Here is a 21,054-nt window from a genome sequence, read left to right as displayed (position 1 = left end):
CAGCCTGACCTAAGCTGGCCCGAGAGAGGACATAGACTCAGCTCAGTGCTTGTCTCAGTTCTAGGTAATTTCTGGTTGGCTTTTTGTTGAGTTTTATGGTAAGTTACTGCTCTGGAAAGAATCTCTTAGTTGCCTATATTCCAAATGTCTCTTAGAGCAGCACTGTCACAGCTGAATATTGCTGTAGATTTGTTGTCTTCTCAATATGGTTTAATGGGCTATAGTTTTAGCTGTATTACTCTTGATATCTGGGTCAGACACAGTGGGAGAGCAGCATTTGCAAAGGGGTGATGCAAGAAACCAGCAAGAATGAAATCTGTCCCAAACCTCTCCTCTCCAAGCTCTTACGTGGAGGCTTTCCTGCATGGAAGTGGTGATTGGTGACTCTCCCAACATTGCTTGTGTTATGTCACTTTGAACTCCCATCCAAAAAGTTTGGTGGCATGCTATTAATATCCGTGGTTCAGAGGGAAACCTATGAGCTATGCAAGGGAGGAAAGCGTGCATGTTGCAGTCTTGACTTCTTTTTGCTGTCACTCTCTGCTCCCAGTCTCTTCACTGAGATAGGATTTCTGGCGCATAGGCCAAAGAAAGGGAGGCAGCCTGTAGCACTGCCCTGGGAATGTGTGAATTCCAGTAGCAAGGCTGGAGCAGGGGGAGGGATGGTCCTGAAGCCCTGTCAGCCTTTCATTCTTTACAAAAGAATGAAGAGAGAAATGAGATCCCAGGCACAATTTACTGGAGAGCTATTTCCCAAAATAATCTTGGCATGTTGCAAAATCTGGCTTGAAATACCTTCCTTTCTTCGATTGGTGGATGAACTTCACGTCCTTCAGTAGTTACTCGGATGTCCTTGCTGGACATTCATCTCTGGGTATGATGAGGACATGTGATGAGCACAGTTAGAATGGACTAACTGTGGAATTATTATTTGGAAAAATTTTTGGACTCACGTATACGAGACAGATGTTTTGTGGATGTGTTACTTTGGTTTTGTTTGCTGAGGTGGACTGTCTTTGATCCAAACTAACTGAGTCAGGGAGCCGGAGGTAAATGGCAAAGTTGTGGAGCAGCTATAAAAGCACAGCTCGGGTAACACGCCCTTGTCTTGCATCCTGTAGTACAGGCAGCTGTCAAACTTGTTCTTCAGAAAAAGAAGCTGGTGCCAAATTTTCCGTAATGGGAGTGGTGAAAGACAGAACTGCAGAGGTAGCTGGTGGTTTCTAGGGAGAATGAGAGGCTCCCCAAAATTGGAGGGAAGATACTAACAGGAAAGAGTCAGAAAAAGCGGAGGGGCACGCAGCTCTTCAGGTAACTGTAAAAGCTGGAGGGCACCGCTCTGCTAAATCCTGAGTTAAATGGGTCATGAGTAGCTTATGAGTGTGTTTGTCCCTCATAGTGCAATTGACTCATAAACAGTTTTCCTGACTTTTGGTGTTCTCAAAGTGTAACAGAAAGGCATTTTAACTGTGACTGTTGGAGGGGCTATAATAAGGCAGTACAACTTTGAAAAACAGAAGGAATTCCAGCCTCCTCCCTACTTTGAAGGCTTGGACTTTGACAGCATTTTTCAGCTTGCACCATGAGGGATGAAGTGGGGAGGTGATCAATACGGAAGCAGCATTTTCAGCAAAAGGAAGCCCTTAAAGGGTTTTGCATGAATCTTTTAGTCACGGGGAGAATTTATTTCTCAGTTGTTTTTATTGATTGCTTTTTGATAGGGGGTGGGGAGGCTTGCTGGGATTGGAAATCCTTTCTCCCAGTTTGACTCCCTCCCAGATCTCTCTGAGTTGAGTGATGTTTCAAGGAGTGGTTTTTAGTGTGCATATGCATTGTGCAATGTGATCTATTTGAACAGCAGGAGGCCTGTAAGCTTTTTATATATGAGCCGGGGACTGTGACATGAAACTTCAGTGTTTCCTGCCACAATAGGCTTGAAATGTGGCAGTGCTCTGAAATGTTTTTCCATGAACATCTGTGGAAAATGTCTTGCTCAGATTCTTTCCATTCAAGGCAGAACTTGCCGGCTACAAGCAGAGACCTCCTCTCTTCTTTCTCCACTTGCTGTTGCAGAGGGATGTATTTATTCCCTTTGGTTAATGATCTGAAATGTTAATGTAAAGGCATTTGTTTAAAACTTCCTGAACTAAAAAAGGAAATGTGGATTTTGTCCATGGAATTATATAAACTGGAAGTCAGGGGTTGGTGGTGGTGAGGAGGAGCCTAATAGGTCATTAGTTTTCAAATATTCTATCAATGGCAGATTGTTCTCTCCTGGATATATTTTAAGACCAGGGAGGATCTTGTGAATCCTCTGGTCTGGTCTTATGAATAACATGGATCACTAGACTAATTTCATAAAATGAATGCCTGCTGAATGTCCAGTAACTGTAAGCAAACTAAGCTTATTTGGGGGGCAGGGGGAAGCTATCCCACATGAAGACTTTACTATTCTTCAGTGCTTCTTTTTGGTTTTTGCAGCCTAGAAGTTCTGTCGTCTCTTTTTCAAAGGTTGCCCAGCAATGCGAGGGACAAAAGCAGCTGCCAGTGCTCGTCTTGAAATTTTCTCTTAATTTCATTGCATCATTTCTGCTGAAACTCAAATGCATTCTCTCTCCTCCTGAACTATGGGATGATGTATGTGTACATAGCCTTTCTTTCAGCCTGGAACACACCTGTCTTCTGTTTCTTGCTGTTCTTCTGAAGCTAGTGTATCAAGACAGCTTCTTGTAAGACTTATGATCCTACCCACCCAACCTGAAATCTCTCACTTGTCTTCTGGTATCCTGGAGGTGTTGCTCCAGTGGCAATGCCTTTGCACTGCAAGGGCTGAGCAGCGGATGAGGCTGTCTTTTTTTTTTTTGTGCTGCCCTTTGCCCGCAGCCTTAGCTGAGCTGGCCAGCAAAGATGGGAGTCAAATAGCTGGGAACTGGCTTGAGATCAGAGTGTTTATCTGATGCAGGTCTGTGTACCGGTATCTGGTTCAAATGGCTGCAGCTGGCCTGCAGCTGTTTTCTTAATGCTGAGGCACCTGGTGTCTGTGAAATCCACTTGCTTTAGCCTGGCGTCATAAATTCTTCTTTGGCATTCGTCCTTTAATTTTCTATCGGTTTTACCCTGAACCCAGCAACCCAGGTTAGTGTTTAGAGTGTCTTTGCCCACTATACACTCACAGGGATTTCCACAGAAGTGACTTATTTTCCTTTCCTTCAAGGGAAGCAGGGAGAAGGAAGCAAAGCTTCTAATCTCATATTGAAAAGTATGTTATGAGAGAGAACCATTTGGAGCTTGGCTGTGCTCTGAGCTGGCTTCCCCTGTGCCATTCAGCAGAGGGCAGAAAGCTCTGGAGAGGCAAAAATAAAAGAGAACTTTAAGGGAAGCATCTCAATGAAATCTTCAGCTCTGGATTACATCTGCATGTGAGCTCATTGCACAGCAATGTATTATCATTCGCTTTGGAAGAAGCTGAGATAAACTGAGAGCTGCTGAAATACGAGCTGACTATTGATGTTGAACTTGCAATTAAAATGAAATTATGTCCTGCAATGACCCCGAGAGATACTCAGTTTCAAGAAAGGAGAATAGAAAGATTCTTAAAGGAAATAAACCTTAATCATGGAAATGAATGAAGAGCAATACAGCAGAAACTCTTTGGCAAGAAAGGCTGGTATTTTCCAGCCACTGTTAATGGGCAGGGAAGTGCTTTGTCATTGTGTGCCTTTTGTGCCTGTGTGCATTAATTTGTAGCTGGAAGTAGAAACCACAGACTAAACTACTGGGGTCTTCTTCCAGTAACAGCTGTTATGAGGCTCAGGGTAAAACTTGTTAAGGAACAACTCCATGAAGAAGCAGGGAGAGGGCAGAGGTGGAATAGTGTAGGCTCATTGTCTGGAGTGAGGCAGGTCATGGGATTCTCAGTGCAAGAGTGAAGATTTGGTGCCAGGGCAGAGATGAGTAATGTTTTGGAAGACAGATAACTTCTGGGTTGCATCAATTTTTTTCCCTGTTGTGGTCCAGGGTGCTAGCTAGCTGATTGCAAGTAGGGAAGCTGTATGCAGTGATTGCAGCCTCCCTGCTGCGTAATGGACTGGGTGCTGCTTTCTTGGTTGGAACGGCCTGCTCTGGATCTCTCTTGTCAGTAAGGTTACTTGACCTTTCTCTGCTCTACTTTACTTGTCTGGAAAATAAAGGTAACTCATGTCTGTGGGGAGACTATACCTTATTTTTGCACAGAAGTACTGGCTAAAATGATATAGAAAAGGCCAAAATGTCACCTAGGACCTAGATAATTAGGATCTCTTCTGTTGTAAATCTAGATGTTAACTGGCTTTTGGTTATTCTCCCTCCTTTTCCCCTTCTTTTTCTTGCAGATTTAAGGTGTTTGGATTACTGAGCAGGGAAGGAAATCAGGGAGAATGGGGTGACATCAGGTAAATAGGGCTCAAGATTTTTTATTTTTCTCCAATATGTAATTCCTTAAGCTGAGTAAATAAACTCAATAAAAAAAAAAAAAACTTGAACTCCTCTTTTCCACCCTGCAGCCTGTTCGGTGTGAATCTGATTGAGCATGTGTCGTGGTTTAAGCCCAGCCGGACTAATCACCACACAGCTGCTCACTCACTCCCCTTCCTCAGCTGGACAGGAGAGAGAAAATATGAGGAAAAGGCTCGTAGGTCGAGATAAGGACATAGGGAGATCACTCGCCAATTACCATCATGGGCAAAACAGACTCGACTTGGGGAAATAAGTTTAATTTATTATCAATCAAAAACAGAGTAGGATAATGAGAAGTAAAACCAAATCTTAAAAAAACAACAACACCTTCCCCCCCACCCCTCCCTTCTTCCCGGGCTCAACTTCACTCCCGATTTTTCTACCTCTTCCCCCCGAGCGGCGCAGGGGGACAGGGAATGGGGGTTGCGGTCAGTTCATCACACATTGTTTCTGCCGCTCCTTCCTCCTCACACTCTTCCCCTGCTCCAGCGTGGGGTCCCTCCCACAGGAGACAGTTCTCCACGAACTTCTCCAACGTGGGTTCTTCCCACGGGCTGCAGTTCTTCACGAACTGCTCCAGCATGGGTCCCTTTCATGGGGTGCAATCCTTCAGGAACAGACTGCTCCAGCGTGGGTCCCCCGCGGGATCGCAAGTCCTGCCAGCAAACCTGCTCCAGCGTGGGCTCCTCTCTCCACGGGTCCACAGGTCCTCCAGTGCAGGCTTCCCACAGGATCACAGCCTCCTTCGGGCATCCACCTGCTCTGGCGTGGGGTCCTCCACGGGCTGCAGGTGGATATCTGCTCCACCGTGGAGCTCCATGGGCTGCAGGGGGACAACCTGCTTCACCATGGTCTTCACCACGGGCTGCAGGGGAATCTCTGCTCCGGTGCCTGGAGCCTCTCCTCCCCCTCCTTCTCCACTGACCTTGGGGTCTGCAGGGTTGTTTCTCTCACATATTCTCACTCCTCTCTTCTCTGGCTGCTGCTTCCCGGTTTTTCCCCCCTTCTTAAATATGTTATCACAGAGGTGCTACCACTGTTGCTGATTAGCTCTGCCTTAGCCAGTGGCAGATCTGTCTTGAAGTCGGCTGGCATTGGCTCTATCAGACATAGGAGAAGCTTCTAGCAGCTTCTCACAGAAGCCACCCCTGTAGCCCCCCCTGCTACCAAAGCACTGCCATGCAAACCCAATACAGCATGAAGTAATAAACCAAATTTGGTGCAGCTTATAAACACTTTTCGTTTCATTTACATATGTGGAAGAATTTGCAATACCCGTTTTAGCTGAAAACTGTATCACTATAGGATTTGGGTCCTGGAGTTTCTTTCCTGGGTTGCATGAAATCAACAGTTTGAGCAATGAGATCTGTCATAAAAGGGGACATTCAGAAGAAATTACACCAAACAGGTCCTGATCCTGGAACCTGGTTTCTCTTTAAGCACTTCTAGATTTGTACTAGTAAACTTCTGACCTCAGTTCTTCTACTTTCTGTTTAAAATTATACAGTGTTTTTCAAGCATTCAGAAGTGAAGAAATGCTCTGAAAACTTTTTATTCCTATCTTGACTGCAGATGCTTTTAAATATAAAATTGTTATTACTTTATTAAAGAAGAGAACTTCTTTTAGGGGTTGTATCTAAGCTTACATATGGCCTTACTATAGTGAGGAACAGAGATTTTGGCTTAGTTTAAATCAAAGGTCTCAGCAGAAGATGGTAATTTGGGGGAAGGTTCATGCTTAGCTCTTAGAATTGGGAATGCTGGTTTGTTTTGTAGATCTGTGCTCTTTAGTTTCTGAATTAGCTGAGGGCATGACACCCTGTCTTCAAACCTGACATTATTAAAATCCAATTATTTCTCAGCTTTCAAACTCCTGAGCAGCTCTCCTACACTTAACTTTGCTTTGTTCTTGATGAGCTTTACAGGTCATGCTTGATCTGTCAACCCTGCAATTGAAACTAAATTCTGGTTTGTTTATTCTCCCAAGTGACTAGTAGGTGCCAATAACAGTATTTCAAACTGTTAAATACAGTTGGCAAGGTGAGCAGAGTCACATCATCTGTTATCTGTAGAGTTCTATTTTTCTCAGTGTTGACGTAGCATGAACTCGGATCTCATCAAAGGAGAGTTCATGTCACCTCCCCAACTCTTCCTGTGACACGGCAAGTGTTTGAGTGTGGTGATGCCGAGACCCTGATCGTCAGTGTCATCATTGTCTACTGGGAGTTGCCCGTTAACACATACCTGCATCTGTAAGCTTGGGGTTGAGGGTGGGTTTTTTTTTTTTGTCTTGGAGGGCAAAAACTTAAGAAAAGCACGTAGGTTTTGTGTGTCAATGTGTCTGGAAGCATCGCGTGTTTGCTGTGGTGCTCGTCTTTGCCCAGGTGCTTTTCTTGAGCCTGCAGTATAGCAGAGGTCCAGTTAGGTAAGGTGATGGTTTTGCTTGTAACCCACTACCAAACACTGGTTTGCTGCTGCTTTTGTTTGAGATTGGCATGAAGCTCATTCCTGCTTCTCCCATCCTGTTTCCAGACAGATTCAACTGAAGCTAGAGAGAATTGTTTAAGCTGGGGACATAAATCAGGCAAGTTATAATTAGGTTGAAAGCACTGGTCAGTGGGTTTTTTAGAATAAAACTGAACAAAACCAAGATCAGAACCCTTCTATAGAGAAGGGTGGCATGCAGATGACTTTTAACGAGGGATTAGAGCCATGTTGTCAGCTTCTGTGAATCTTTCCCAGGCTGTGTAGTGACTACAACTCTGACTCAAGTGTACCTTGTGGTGGAGGGTAAGGGATTAAATGGTCTTTGTGGTCCAGCTCAGGGCTAATGGGACTCTGTTGAAAACAGCCTCCTGCCTTTTCAGGTTTTGTGGGGGGGGGGGGGAAATAGCTGTGAAGATGCTTTATTCTGTCCTTTCATGCCTGAGGGCAGCCTGAGGCCCAGGGCATGAGGCATGTGGGCAGAAGGCCTTAGATCCTACCAAAGAAGAAAGCTGCATCTCCTAGGAAGCTGCAACCACACAGTTTTCAAGACTGAGTTAAGAAGCTTTCACTGCAATGAATCTTGCTTAGGTTTCAGAAAATAAAAAAATAATTGTTTTCCCTCTTCAGCTGGAGAGGGAAGAGCACAACCCCTGACACATCTCTCAACTCTCTGTTGAAATCCAGTTCTTCTACCACAGGACAGTGATTTCTCCCTGGAGGTACAGATGGTAATTTGCAGATGTGCCCTGGTAGGGAAATAACCAAAGGGAAATAACTGTTTGTGGCTTACCAAGGGGGGAAGTATGGTCATGAAATGACAGAGCAGCTGCTGCCTAGCGCCCTTCTTACTGCCCAGGAAGCTTTGACTCCTCATCGGTAGAGATGCGCTTGGTGACCCAGAACCGAAGACTATGTAGGGAGTGCTGCATCACCATGATACAGGACCTTTCCTGGCTGAGTGACCAAACAAGCTTAGCTTTTACCCTTGTGACACTTAATGGCCAGGAGTGCTCAGACTCCACTCTGCATTAGTGGTTTGTTGGCGTGCCAGGGTTTGAAGCCAGCATCTGTTGAATGCAGTAGGTGCCTGGACTTTCAACCTAGAAATAAGGCCTGAAAAGTCCTGTCTATATGTACCCTCTGTCTTTCCCCGTTTACCCTGCCAGGGCAGGGGTAAGGCAGCCCGTCCTTAGCCTGACAAAGTTGGGATCATGCAGTTCATCTCCATTGCTCAATCCCTGCCGGCATGTAGCCTGTTTGCTGGAGTAGAGCATGTCCCATATTCCTGACATGATGTCATCTCACTCACTGCTGGGACTTAGGATAGACCGCGAGCTATAGACAGTACCAGGATTATTATGGTGGTGTTTTGCCTTTGATCAGTGCAGCAGAGGGTATGTGCTGGGAATGCAGGGATGTTCCTGGCAGATTTTGACAGTCTCTTTGTTTCTGTTGCTGTGACAGTTCACACACAGCTTGAGACTGTTCTGGTTACAGTTGGCTGGAGCGCCCTGGTCTATGCTGCCTTTAGTCCCCTAGGACCTTGAATTTCTGTCTGCACAACTCCAAAGAAAATGATGGAAAATGTCTTGGTTTATCTGAAGACAAATAATCGAATAGGCTGCAAGGGGAATATGGTTGGGGGTGTGTGTGTGAATGTCAGGAAACAAACTGAATTCACACAGAAAGAGTTTGGATAGAGGCTGAGGAAGCAGTCAGATTAATGTCTCTCCATTTCCTCAAAAAGGATCTCTTATTTCCTTAAGGGTCTCTTATTTCCTTAAGTATGTTCTAGCATAAGTATGTAGGAGTCTTGGCTGGTAGTCCACATGTAATCTCTATTGCATCTCTACCACCCTTTTATCCTTGCTTGTGGGGTAACTTGCAATCTTAATTTTTAATAGAGAGGACTTCTAGTGTCAAAATGGGTACAAACCTCTGGGATTATATGTCTATATACTGCCCTTGTGTACAAAGTACAACTGCTTCTAGGGCAGAGAAGAGGGCTGTAAGAAATTTATGGTATAACAAAGAGCAGCACATTGTGCCCAGTGGAAATTGTGGGGGCGGATTTTGGAAGCTGCAGAAGTAATTCTTGCATTGTAATTGCAATTAATTTCTCAGTGTGCTGTGTGATCTCTGTTGACCAAGACAGGCCAGGCCCTTGTAGTCTAGAATAGTTTCACCAAAAATGACAGCTCTAGCTTCACAGCACATCTAAGTTTCTTTCCAGAACCTCAGTTTGGAAGTGATGTGATAAGTGTGTGTAGTGTAGTGAGTTATGAGCATAGCTTTCCGCAGAAACCTGTTGGGAGGGCAAGGGACAAGTGGGTTGTCTTGGATGATTTCCTTCAATGTTCGCCATCAAAAGCATTGTTTGCCACTGATCTTCAGTGGATTTGAAATTTACAGTTCCTGTACTGAAACAGTAGCATGTAAGAGTGGAGGAGGGCAAATCTTCCAACAGCTTTTCTTTCCTTCCAAACCACCTTTCTATGCTTGTTGTTGCTGCTGCTGTCCTAGAGGTAGCTGAGCGAGGTAATGATAGCAACTAATGGAGTCCAGGCAGGGTAAAAAGGGTGACTACTTAATCTGAATCCCAGGTTCCTTCTTGGGTTCTCTGGCCCCTTCCCCCAAAGCCATCCCAGAGGCCATCATTAGCATCAGCTTTCCTCCTACTCATCTCCTTTGCCTTGTTTAGTAGAGAAATCACTAAGGGTATTTTGACACATTCTTCAGTTTCCGCCCAGTGAAGTAGAGAGTACTAGCAATGTTGGCATATCTGAGGAGTTGTGGTTTTGTTAATTTTGCAGCAGAGATGTATAGATGATGTCAAAATTTGGGGAAGTTCTTATTGCTCTCTACAATTACCTGAAAGGGGGTTGTGGTGAGGTGGGTGTTGGTCTCTTCTCCCGTGTGACTAATGACAGGACAAGAGGAAATGGCCTCAAGTTGCGCCAGGGCAGGTTTAGGCTGGATATTAGGAAAAATTTCTTTACCGAGAGAGTGGTGAAGCATTGGAACAGGCTGCTCAGGGAGATGGTGGAGTCGCCATCACTGGAGGTGTTCAAAAAATGTGTAGACGTGGCATTGTGGGACACGGTTTAGTGGGCATGGTGGTGTTATGTTGATGGTTGGACTTGATGATCTTACAGGTCTCTTCCAACCTTAATGATTCTGTGATTCTGTGAAGTTTTATTTTTTAACTTATGTACCTCAGAAGTCAAACACCACATATCATGGTGTCTGAGCATTTCATAACAGCCTAGTGGTTTTCATCAATATCATTACCACTTTGCAACTGAAGGAGTTACTGTACCCTTGGGCTTTGAGACATCTTCTACAGAAGAAGCTATCTCTGGCAGAGCCTGAAGGAAAACCCCCAGAAAAGTGTTACCAGATGCATTTCTTGTATTGTCTGTGTTTCAGTTCTGTAACAGAACCATCTGTATTGTTAAAATACTGGTTTGCTCTAACTTGAATTCCTATTGACAGCCTTAGCCAAAAAGATCCATGCCGAATTAGCCTGAAGACCTGAACTCTTGTGCTCTTAGAGGAGTCACCGGTGGAGGACCGGCTCCTTTTGTGCAGGACAGTACAAGGCAGACTTGCTCAGCAGTCTCCGTGTTAGGACAGGTCTGGCAGTTTGGGTACTTTGTCTTAGTGCAGGAATTAATGGCTAAAAATGGATAACTATTTTGCAAGAACTTACATGATTGCTTATCCCTACTTCAGAGCTCTGTCTCCACAAACTAGCAGAGAATACTTCAAAAACATGCAAGAAATGTTTTGGACACTGAAGAAAAGCCTGTCATGAATAATTGTGGTTACTCTTTTCTAGGTCCTGTGTTTAATGTCTCGGTGCATTCTGACAACCCGACGATTTACCAGGGTGAACTGGCAGATTTGCTGTGTATCATCACAATGGAAGGAATGGCACTTGAGCCAGGTATTTTGGAAACATTATTTTACTTGTAACTCATTTGCCTTCACCAGGCAGAATAATACCAGAAGTTACAACCCTATGTCCTTTGAGTGAGGCTGGAGAATTGAGAACCAGCATTGAAAATCCTATAGAACTAGATAAATACAGGAGAGCATGTTTGCTTTACGCAGCCCAATTTAAAACAAGGTTTTTTGTTTCACATTTTGAGGGGAGGGGAAAAAAGTGTTCTTACTGCTAAACCCCCCAGTGCTGGCAATCTCACCCTACAACCAGTAGATGGGCCATGAAAACTGTTCCTGTTTCCTTTAATTGGAAAGGAGATCCATTGGCAAAACCTGTTAGGAGAAAATGGTTATCTGTAAATAAATGTTGAAGTCACCTGCCTGGTCAGCTTCACACTTCAGAGTGAATTTAAGGCTTAATGTAAATCTAAAAAATCACAGTAATGGACTACTGCAGCCTAAATGCCAAAAATTAATGTTTATTGCTGATGCCTTCAGAAGTGAGCCTCCTTTTTTGTGTGGAAGAAGAAAGAGACACAGTACCTAATTGCTGTGAAAAGGATAGCAGACATTTTAAAGGCAAATTTTTCTGAAGAGCTGAAAAGTTCAGAGAATTGCTCAAAACCTAGTTGCTTGCCAGGCATTGCCTGAGCTGCTTTTCGTCAAAATGCTGTGAGAATAACTCTGGTTATTATATGCAAAATTTGCATTTGGAGTGAGTTTGGCTTTTTTAAAAGTCATTCTATATATATGAATATAAAAATTTATTTAAAATACATCTATAAATATGTATGTAAATATAAATATATAAATGTATATACCTAAGTATGGAGATGTCATGATTCATGCGAAACTTAGAAATCTACTCATAAGGCACTACAAAACAGGTGCTGTGCAGAAAATATTACTGACAATGTAGTAGCTGATGAGATGAAATAACCAAGCTTAGTAAAGGCTCATCACTTTGAAATTCCAAGATGTCTGTCCTACATTAAATCTGAGTGTAGCAGGGAAGCAATTTGCTAGATTACAGTTGTGTGCTGCCTGATAGAAACATGTAGATTGTATTATTGAAATGCTTGGTAGGGAGGAAGAACTGAGTAAACTTTATTGCTGTCAAAAGATTCATAGCCTGGGATATTGGACACAGTAAGCAGTGACATATGCCTGTATGTATACCTCAGTTTGTCCTGCGGTTTCTGCTCAGCAGGAAGCCTCTTCTAAGTTGAGGTGTGCCCAAGCTCTTACAGGTATTGTTGTGAGGCAGTACCCAAAGCAGCTGGCTTCCTTTGCAAAGCAGTAATTGCTGGCAGGGAGCAGCAGCTGCTGCTGCTGGTGTTCGACAACTAAAATAAGCTTGGGGTTGCCTTGTGAAAAAGGCCTCAGCATCCCTGACTCACTTAAAACTTGAAAAGAGGCAAGAGACAGCAAATTTCACACAACCTTCGACAAGAGCAGCAAGATAGACAGGATTTAACAAATAGGGGTGTCTTTTGAACAAAGCTCTGCTGTAAGCCAAAAGAAAAAGAAAGGATGGCTGCAAAAAGAGAAGCTTGATTTTAAACTATCAACTATGGGTTATTCAACAGTAAAAAATATCATGACAAAGATTATCAATTAGCTGTGCAAAGGAAGAGTAGATTTTCTTATGCAAACAGCTGCTTTACTGTGTACTTGCTCCTTCATGTCAGCAAGATGTCAAAAACAGACTGGGATGCTAAGTAACAGTGCTCAGTAGTAACAGCGGGGCTCTCCTGTCAGTGCTCTGCTGCAGTTGGGTTCGTGATCGTTTTTTGTGTGTTTGGTAGCTTGAGACTGGGAGAAGCACTGACAGGATAAGGGTAATCAAAATGATCGAAGTAAAAAGGTGTCCTCTTCAAGGAGCTGCTCATCAGCACAATTAAATTTTAACTGGGCAACTTCATAAGTGTTCATGGATGTCTGTTGAATTCATAGATGATGCCTGGAGTTGCAAATGATGCTGTTTCCAGCGGTCATGAGCAGCCAGTGCAGGGTTTTAAATGTCAGCACTGTAATCTGTTCCATAGCTGGGTAATGTCATCTGGAACATGGCAGATCTCTGCCTCAGTGGTTTTATTTTTTTTGTTTTGGGTTGTTTGGGGTTTTTTTGAGTCCGTAATGGGGCAGATGAGGCACAGGCAACAGATACACCTAGAATGGAGTAAAGTGTGGCATTGTGGCAGGTTTTGAAGGAACCTTTCAGTCCATGCTCTGAGCCTCCAGTTGCTGAATGAGCAGGATTTGGGGTCTAACCAGCCATGCTGTGTGGACAAACCCCATCTGGGCCTTTCATATGAGCCTGAGAAGCTGGCCCCTCTCCAGTCCTTGCTGGTCCTCTGGATGAGACTGGCAGAAGAGCTGCAGGGAACAGCTGGAATCTATGCAACAGCTGTGGGGTGTGCAGATTTCCCTTGTCAGTCTGCCTTCTTGGCCTTGAGAGATGGAAGGGACTAGAACGATGGGGTAATGGAGCAGATTAGGTGAAGAAGGGCCTTAAGGGCTCATATGATAACAAACAGATGTAGTTCCTCAGTAGTAACCTTATTCCCCTGTATCCCATCTCTGATCTGTCTCTATGCTGAGTCCGTATCACAGTTTAATTCACAACTGGAATGGAGAACTTGCTTTTTAAATGAGTGCCAAACATTAGGCAGACTGAAAATAAGAGGGCTTTCTCACCTCAGTGGGGAAATAAGGCATGTGGTTAGGGAAAGCCTACACCAGGTAATCAGATAAATAGAGCAAGAGTTGCCAGCATCTCCTAGAAGAAAACAGATGACAGCACTACAGACATGGTCTTTCCATTTGGGAATGTGATGAGAAAGGAGAGCAGAGCAATTGCATTTGACTCTCTTCTGAGGGGCATGGTGGCTTTCAAAGGCCATCTACTCTTCTGGTGTCAGACCTGCTGCAGGGTTGTGTTTTGGGCCCTCTTGTGAACAAAGAAGGATCGAGGAGTTTGATAGGATGTCTTGTTAAATGTGCATCCAGAACACTTTGAACACACTTGGTATGCCAGCCAGCTCTGCTTTTGTACACGTAGGCACTCAACTTTGCAAGCATGCATGTGAATTAGTATGTATGCTTCCTGTAATAAGTTGAGGTGTCAGGTGCCACCTCTTCTCCCTCTTTGTATGTACAATCAGAAAAATAAAGTACTTCCAAGGAGCTGAGGAAAAGTTAAATGACCAATGATCTTTATCAGTGCCCTTCTTTATTAGATTGATCCATTTGTCTCTAGAAGCGTTACTTATGGGTTGGACTCTGGTCTGGTAGAGGCAATTCACAATACTCTATGTGTGTGTTTGTGTGTACCCATCCTGTGGGAAATTTTCAAAAGGGTGGAAAAGCTTTTGGCATGACTGCTGCGTGCTTTAATTTCCTCTGCTTCTTTGAGACCCTGCTGAAATGGAGTGTGTATTACTAAGCTCAGTACATGGCAGCAACTGCTCCATCTAAAGAAGTGCTCCTTTGGCTTGGCAGCTGCAGTTAGTGTTTTGAATTGATATGAGGGGAGTATGTGTGTGTCAGGGGGAATAGTAGTTCTTCTGTGCCCTGAAGATATAAAAGCTGTTTCTGATATTTCTGTTGAATACACATTTTCACAAATGATCTCTCTAGACTTCCCAGATCACCCCTTCTTGGGCTATGTGCTTAGGGATTTAAAAGTATTACTTACTGTGCCTAAAAGGAGATGTTTTTTTATCTGCTCCAGACAGACCCAGTGGGCACTCTGGAGAATTTAACAAAACCAGCTTGTTTACTTCTTGTACGGCTTGAAGTGGTTTGCTCAGCTCTCTAGGAAGCCCTGTTCAACCTCATTTAAATGTAGTAAACAAAAAGGGTCTCAAAATTGTGATTCAGCACTGTAACAAGATGCTGAGAGAGCTCCATTCTAAGCAGTGGAAGTGTATGGTTCCTAAGAGCTGGTCTAGAAATAGGATTCCCTGTTATGAGGAGTGATTGGCCAGGGAAGCAGCTAAGACCCAGACAGCTTAGTCCTGTGTGTCAAATTGAAATGTGCATAAAGATGTGCTTTACATGTTGATGATCCTCACTAAGGATGGGGAGGAAGCATAGCATCACTATTACTCTGCTCACAGAGCTCTGAAGCGTCCAGCTCCCAGTATTTTGTGTTCCTTTGTGAAAGCAGCTGAGTTGCATGACCTGGGGGCACTGAGGTCCTTGATGGCCTTCTGAACTTGGCACTGGGATGTTATGCTTTCCTCTAATGTGGGGTACCTTGTCCAGATGTCCCACACCGCTTACAACATTGTGGAACACAGAAGGAACCAGTGAAAGAAACCTTTGTAGTGTTAAGTGTGAGTGTGGTTCTTGTGGTTGGGTTTGTTTTTTGTAGATTGGGGACAAAAATTGTGAGAGTCACTTGTCAACATTGATGCAAGGTGTGTGTGGAATGGTACAGATGCTTTTGGGAAGCCTAGTGTGTGACCCATTTTATGTCAGTAAAACTACATATTTATTAGTACTTGGGAGCTGTTAGGCATGTTCATCACTGATCTTTAGAGAGCACCTGATTTATGTCCTGGTTTTGCTAAATTTCCCTGTGTTTTTATTGCATGAAAAACAGATACACAGAAATGGATCAGATCACTTTGCTGTATTAAGCTATTTCAAGGAGGATAGTGAGAGAGTACTCAGAGCCAAATCCTCCCTCTGACTGTCTGTAGTGAGTCACTAATTGCACACTGTGTATACTGACTAATGAAATATGTTGGCATAATACTGTTGTCCCATGTTGTAATTACAGAAGATAGATTCAGCTATTTCAAAATGACAGCAAGTGCCTGCACTCATCTTTGTATGTGGAGGGAAGGGAACCTCAAATTAACTGATACTGAAGAGAAGGAATTCTTCAAAGGTAGCAAGATGCCTGGGAAACTGACGAATAGATTTTTTTTTTTATATCTAAATTTATTGTTTAAACCTTTTTTAGCAAGTGCAATGGTGTGTTCAGAGAAGTTGGACTTATCCTGGAAGGTGCCCATATGCTCCTACAGTACCTGGAAACACAAGAGCTAATGGCAGTCTTGATGATCTTTGGAAGGAATTGGTCATTCGCAGCGTGACTGCCTGTGGACCGGTGCTGTTATGGTATTTGGCATAAACAGGCAGAGAAGAGTAGTTTATAGAAACAGAGCTCTCTCCAGGAGAGGCCCTGTTTTCCACAGACAGTTAGATGAGTACACAAAGCAGAGGTCAAAGTTTGGTCCCATTAGCGGAACATGTGTTTATGGTAATTTTTATTAACTTTGCTTTCAAGGGAAGTGGTCCGAGTGCTATGCCAAGTAACTAATAGTAGTATTTGTAGTATGATAGGCAAGAGTGATTGTTGTGAAGGCTTCTGGTCCATATGACCTATGCTGACTCCCACGTAGAACTGGGAAACCTACTCCTGCTGTAGGGCTGCAAAACAGGCCAAGTGCTCTCTTGAGGTTCTGTACTGTCACCCAGAGCAGCTGGCCATGGCAGACAGGGCAGGAAACTGGCTGATGTCTCAAAACAGTTTGATCAGCCAGTGTCTCTGGTAGTAACATCTGCTTTCTCATATTCTTGTTTTGTTTTTGAAGATGTGTGTAAAACCAGTGCACCTTACAGGGGAGTTAATTATACCCCAAACAGTGGGTGGTTTTTGTCTGCAGTAAGGGGGAATGTTCTACCTGGCCAGCTGATGCTATACTTCAAGTAGCAGAGCTGAGGATGTCCCTTTACTTCACTTTACTTTAAAATATTATTTTAAGGTTCCCTTCCTTCCTGAAGTGTTAGCTTGCCTGATAGAGGCTTAAAAATTGTCTTCACTTATATCTGCAAAGAGTTTGAGTACAGCAGCAGGTTTAGGGCTTTTATTTTTCCGTTAGCCTGGAGATCAAATGTGGAAGTTTAAAGAAGGGCAAACTCAATTAGACGAAAGATCAGTTTTAAATTTCAGGTTGCTAATATTGTATTTTTCAGAGATCTCAATACTAGCAAATGGAGGTTTGATACATCACCAAAATCCCTGGGACTGTCTTAGGTGTGAAAAGGTTAAGCCCTGTGCACACATTCTACCAGTACCCGGAACTCAGGACAGCGGTAGTAACCTCTGTTTCCAGTTTGGGCCCATCAGTTTGCTCATGTGCCAGGAAGGAAGATTTGTTGATGAAACAAGTGAGCAGGCTTTCCTGTCTGTGCTCTAGGTCATGCCAGGTTTCAGACTCTGACAGGTGTTGCTGGGCTCATGCTAGTAAAGAATAGCAGTGATTTTTAAAGTAGATACTCAGCTACATCAGCCTAATAGGGTTAAGACTGAGATCTGCTAATGGGATCAATAGGATCTTGCATGAACGTAGAAAGAGCTAGATGTGTTGATGAACTCTGACTACCTGTCAGCCATGTTAAATGTTAAAGGTGTTGTAAATGCATTTTATAGACTGTTTCCTTGGGTGGTAAAACTTGTACAAGGCGTGATGCTTGATGATGCGTGACAGTAACCCACAACTCTGGAAAAAATGTATAAAATCATCGTGGTCAGGCTTTGCTCCTGAATGCTTTGTATTTTTGTAGGTAATTTTTTTGTGCTCTGTATAGAATCTCTGTATTTGTTTAGGCAGACAAAATGTAAGGAAGGAGTCTTCAGGAAAGCCTTCTGACTTCGTGGTTGTGTAGGCCCTGCATGAAGATAGTGATTGCAAATCACTCTCTGCTAGCAAATACCTAGCACTTCCAATCCCTTTTCAGTGTAGGTTCAGCATAGTTATAGAACTTACTATGACACTAGGCCTGCTGGGTGAAAACTGAGATCAGAGATGAAATACAAATTTTAGAATGGCAGGCAGGATAGCAAGAAATCTCCTCTTTGTCATCTCTGTAGTAAGTCACCCTTTCTGTACGGCTGCATTCTTTATGCCAGTGCATTTCATTGCAGTTCACTGCTTGAATCCTCCTAGAAAAGACATGTTCCGGGCACTCTTTTTTACTTTTTTCTTTTTTTTTTCTTTCTTTTCTTTTTTTTTTCCTTTCTTTTCTTTTTTTTTTCCCCACTGTCAGACCAGTGTTGGCTATGCTGCTTGCAGATTAATCTTTCTGCTGAGAAGTGGCACTATGAATACTCTTCGGAGCTCACCAACATGTCCAAATTCTTCTTTGTCCACAAATGCAGATGATATGTCCTTTGATGTCTCCTGGTTTGCTGTGCGCTCCTTTGCATTGGACAGAGAGCCTGTCTTCCTGGCCTCACTGGACCGGAGAGGGATTGTCACACAGAGCAGGAGAAATGGGAGCAGTGATCTCAGCCTGGAGAGAATCAGCCCGCTGGAATTCCGGCTCCGCGTGCATGGCTGTGAGGACCACGACTTTGGGAACCACTACTGCGTAGTGACCCCGTGGGTGCGATCTGCCACCGGCATATGGCAGCGGGAACCTGACATCAAAGCCAAACCCATCTTTCTATCTGTGAAAATGGATGGTAAGAGATTGCAACATGTGTTATGCAACATTTTTTTAATCTTGTTATGTCTTTGCATGACAAATATTCCCCATGGCTATTTTTAAAGGTGCCTGTGATAATCTCATTAGCTTTTGTTATCCTTTTCTATTGTTTGCAACTTCTGATTCCAGATTCTGTAGACTAGGTAGGCCTGAACAGATCATACTCTTAAGACTGGAGTGTTCTTTTTCCTGATCATCTCTTGGTGATGGGACATCTTTCAATCAAGGCATAGTATTCTCTCCAAGTGTTAACCCTTCTGCTGCCTGCAGGAGGAAGCCTTGGTTTGCAGATGGGGCATGCTGAAGTAGAGTCACTTTGTGGTTGATGTCAAAGCTGAGAACAGAAGGTCAGAGCTCTGACTCCTTCCTCCCTCTCCTACCCACAAGACATGCTGCTTCTTGCACTTAATGCCTTGTCTGCTTTCCAACCTGAGTTGCAAGTGTTGCTAGTCTTCGTAAGAAGTAAGTTGCACGCTAGATGCTGCATTCAGCACGTAGCTAAGGAGGAAGATTAATGCAGGAGGGGTTTTGAACTAGTTGCTTGCTTTGCAGTATTTCCAGGAAAGGTCATACTGGGAGGTTCCATGAACTTGAAAGGAATCAGAAGTTTTTGTTCTCCCTACTGTGCAGATAACTATTATAACTGTAATTTCCAAACTCCTTACTATTCTTGACCTTGCCTTTTAACTGAGCAGTAGGTGCCTACAAATCAAATTTCTTGTTTAGGTACTAACTTTGGAGGTTGATTAGGCAGGGTTGACAAGTGGCAGTGAATATACTGTATAAATAGTTCTAACTGAGCAAAGCATAAAGGAGTCCACTCGTTGCCATTTGGAAACATATTATAAAGATTGCAGCCACAGTCTGCCTCTGATGGGGAAACTTTGCAAGGCTTTTGTTTGGAGGAACAGGTAATGGAATACCTCTTGGAACTAGCTCTACTTTGCTGTCTCACCCCAAGGTTCCTCTGGTGCTTCCAGCGTCCCTAAGGCTTTGAAATGGTGGAGGAAGAATTAGGGTGAGGAGGTAAGGGAGTCCAGTAAGAGACTAATTTTCCAAACCTCAAAAAACAGAAATCAAGAACAAAAATTAGTGTAATTTCCTTCTGAAATAATTAATCTGCCCATGACTGAATAATGTGGAGTTTTCTCCTTTTTTAGGCAAGAACAAATAAAGGGGATCTCTGAATTTCTCAGTGATATCTAATGACTTTGCCTTCCTCTTTCAGTTCTGAATGCTTTCAAGTATCCCCTGTTGATTGGCATTGGTCTGGCCACTGTCATTGGACTCTTATCCTGCCTCATTGGCTACTGCAGCTCCCGTTGGTGTTGCAAGAAGGAAGTGCAGGAAACAAGACGAGAGCGTCGCCGGCTAATGTCGATGGAGATGGACTGAGCATGGGAGCCAGCCACATTTGCATTTTGGGAGAGACTCACAGGGCTCTTGGATTGTGCTGAGACACTTGCTCACAGGCCCAGACAAGACAGTGCATTTCCTCTCTGATTTCAGCCTGGACCTCAAGCTGCTTCTTGTTACACGTCATGTCCTGAGAGAATTCAGGCCGTATTTAGCGACTCGGAGTTCTTTTCCAGCAGCACTTTCTGCATAGGGATCATGTCCTTCTAATGTGCAAACTGTTGAGCCTTCTTTCAGCAGGGCCCTGTGACAAAATTCAGTAAAGTTTTTTTGGTTTTGTTTGGTGTTTCTCCCCCTGCCTTGGTTTTGAAAAGATGTCCCTGTATGAAAGCATGATGGGCAGGGCGATGGGTGTGAGAGGGACTGGTAGACGTGTTAAACTTTCATTGTATTAACCAATCTACTTTTCCCCTCTACCCCCATCACAGCATCCTGTTCCCTTCTTCTGTCCAACTTGGTATCTCACAGACTTCTCTGTGTTGGATTGAAGGCTGGAGAAGGTTCCTCTGCTGGTGCCTCATGAGACTGTTCCAGCAAAGAATTGGTTTATAGTTGTCAGCATACCTTCTCTTCCACGGCTTTCAAGGAGTTTGCAGTTAACCCCAAACATAACTTGCCTGGAGGTCTTTGAGACACTTTTTTTAAAAAACTTTTTTTTATTTTATTTTCAGTGATCAGAGCTCTTAGCTGTGCTGAATAGGGGGTAACTTGGCAACCCTGAAGAGTCAATCCTCAGACAAGCATTTGTTGGATGTCTGCTTTATGGCCACCTTCTCCCCCACCCTTCTACCTTCTTTTCTCCCCATTACAGCTGCTCACGTTGTGCCTGAGACCCTGTTCTGCTTGTGGCAGGGGGGCACATGGTGTCTAGGGACAAGGCCCAGCCTTCTGCTGGCTTCGGCAGAGAGGTGAGAGACCTTGCCCCACTGGTCATGGTGTGACTTTTGGGGAAAAAAAAAAATAAAAATGAGATGGATCTTTATCTGCAGTTGACCAACTGATCATGTTTAGAGAAGACTTGTAAAGTATGAATTACCAAATTCACAGATCACACTCCAGTGCTGCTTCTGCCAGTCACTCAGTGGTAACCCTTGAACCTGTAAGCAGAGTCTGAGATCTGCAGTGGCTGAAGTGCAGCTCAGGGTAGGAATAGGAGCAAGCCCAAGAGGGCAGCAAGAATCCTTCAGGTTCCAATGATCC

General features: G+C 43.8%; 1 protein-coding gene across 1 annotated transcript in view; it reads left to right on the top strand.

Annotated features, from left to right (window-relative positions):
* The window catches only part of PTGFRN (prostaglandin F2 receptor inhibitor), a 38,929-nt gene extending 18,696 nt beyond the window's left edge, over window positions 1-20,233 (top strand). Inside the window, exons 7-9 of the mRNA XM_059820937.1 lie at window positions 10,823-10,930; window positions 18,110-18,415; window positions 19,667-20,233. Of these exons, the coding sequence (XP_059676920.1) occupies window positions 10,823-10,930; window positions 18,110-18,415; window positions 19,667-19,833 (581 nt within the window). The 3' untranslated portion in view covers window positions 19,834-20,233. The remainder of the gene's footprint in view (window positions 1-10,822; window positions 10,931-18,109; window positions 18,416-19,666) is intronic.
* The last annotated feature ends 821 nt before the right edge of the window (window positions 20,234-21,054 follow it).

This window comes from Gavia stellata, chromosome 1, assembly GCF_030936135.1.
Source record: "Gavia stellata isolate bGavSte3 chromosome 1, bGavSte3.hap2, whole genome shotgun sequence".
Classification (NCBI taxonomy): Eukaryota; Metazoa; Chordata; class Aves; order Gaviiformes; family Gaviidae; genus Gavia; species Gavia stellata.
This window is presented reverse-complemented; position numbering and strand designations above follow the sequence as displayed.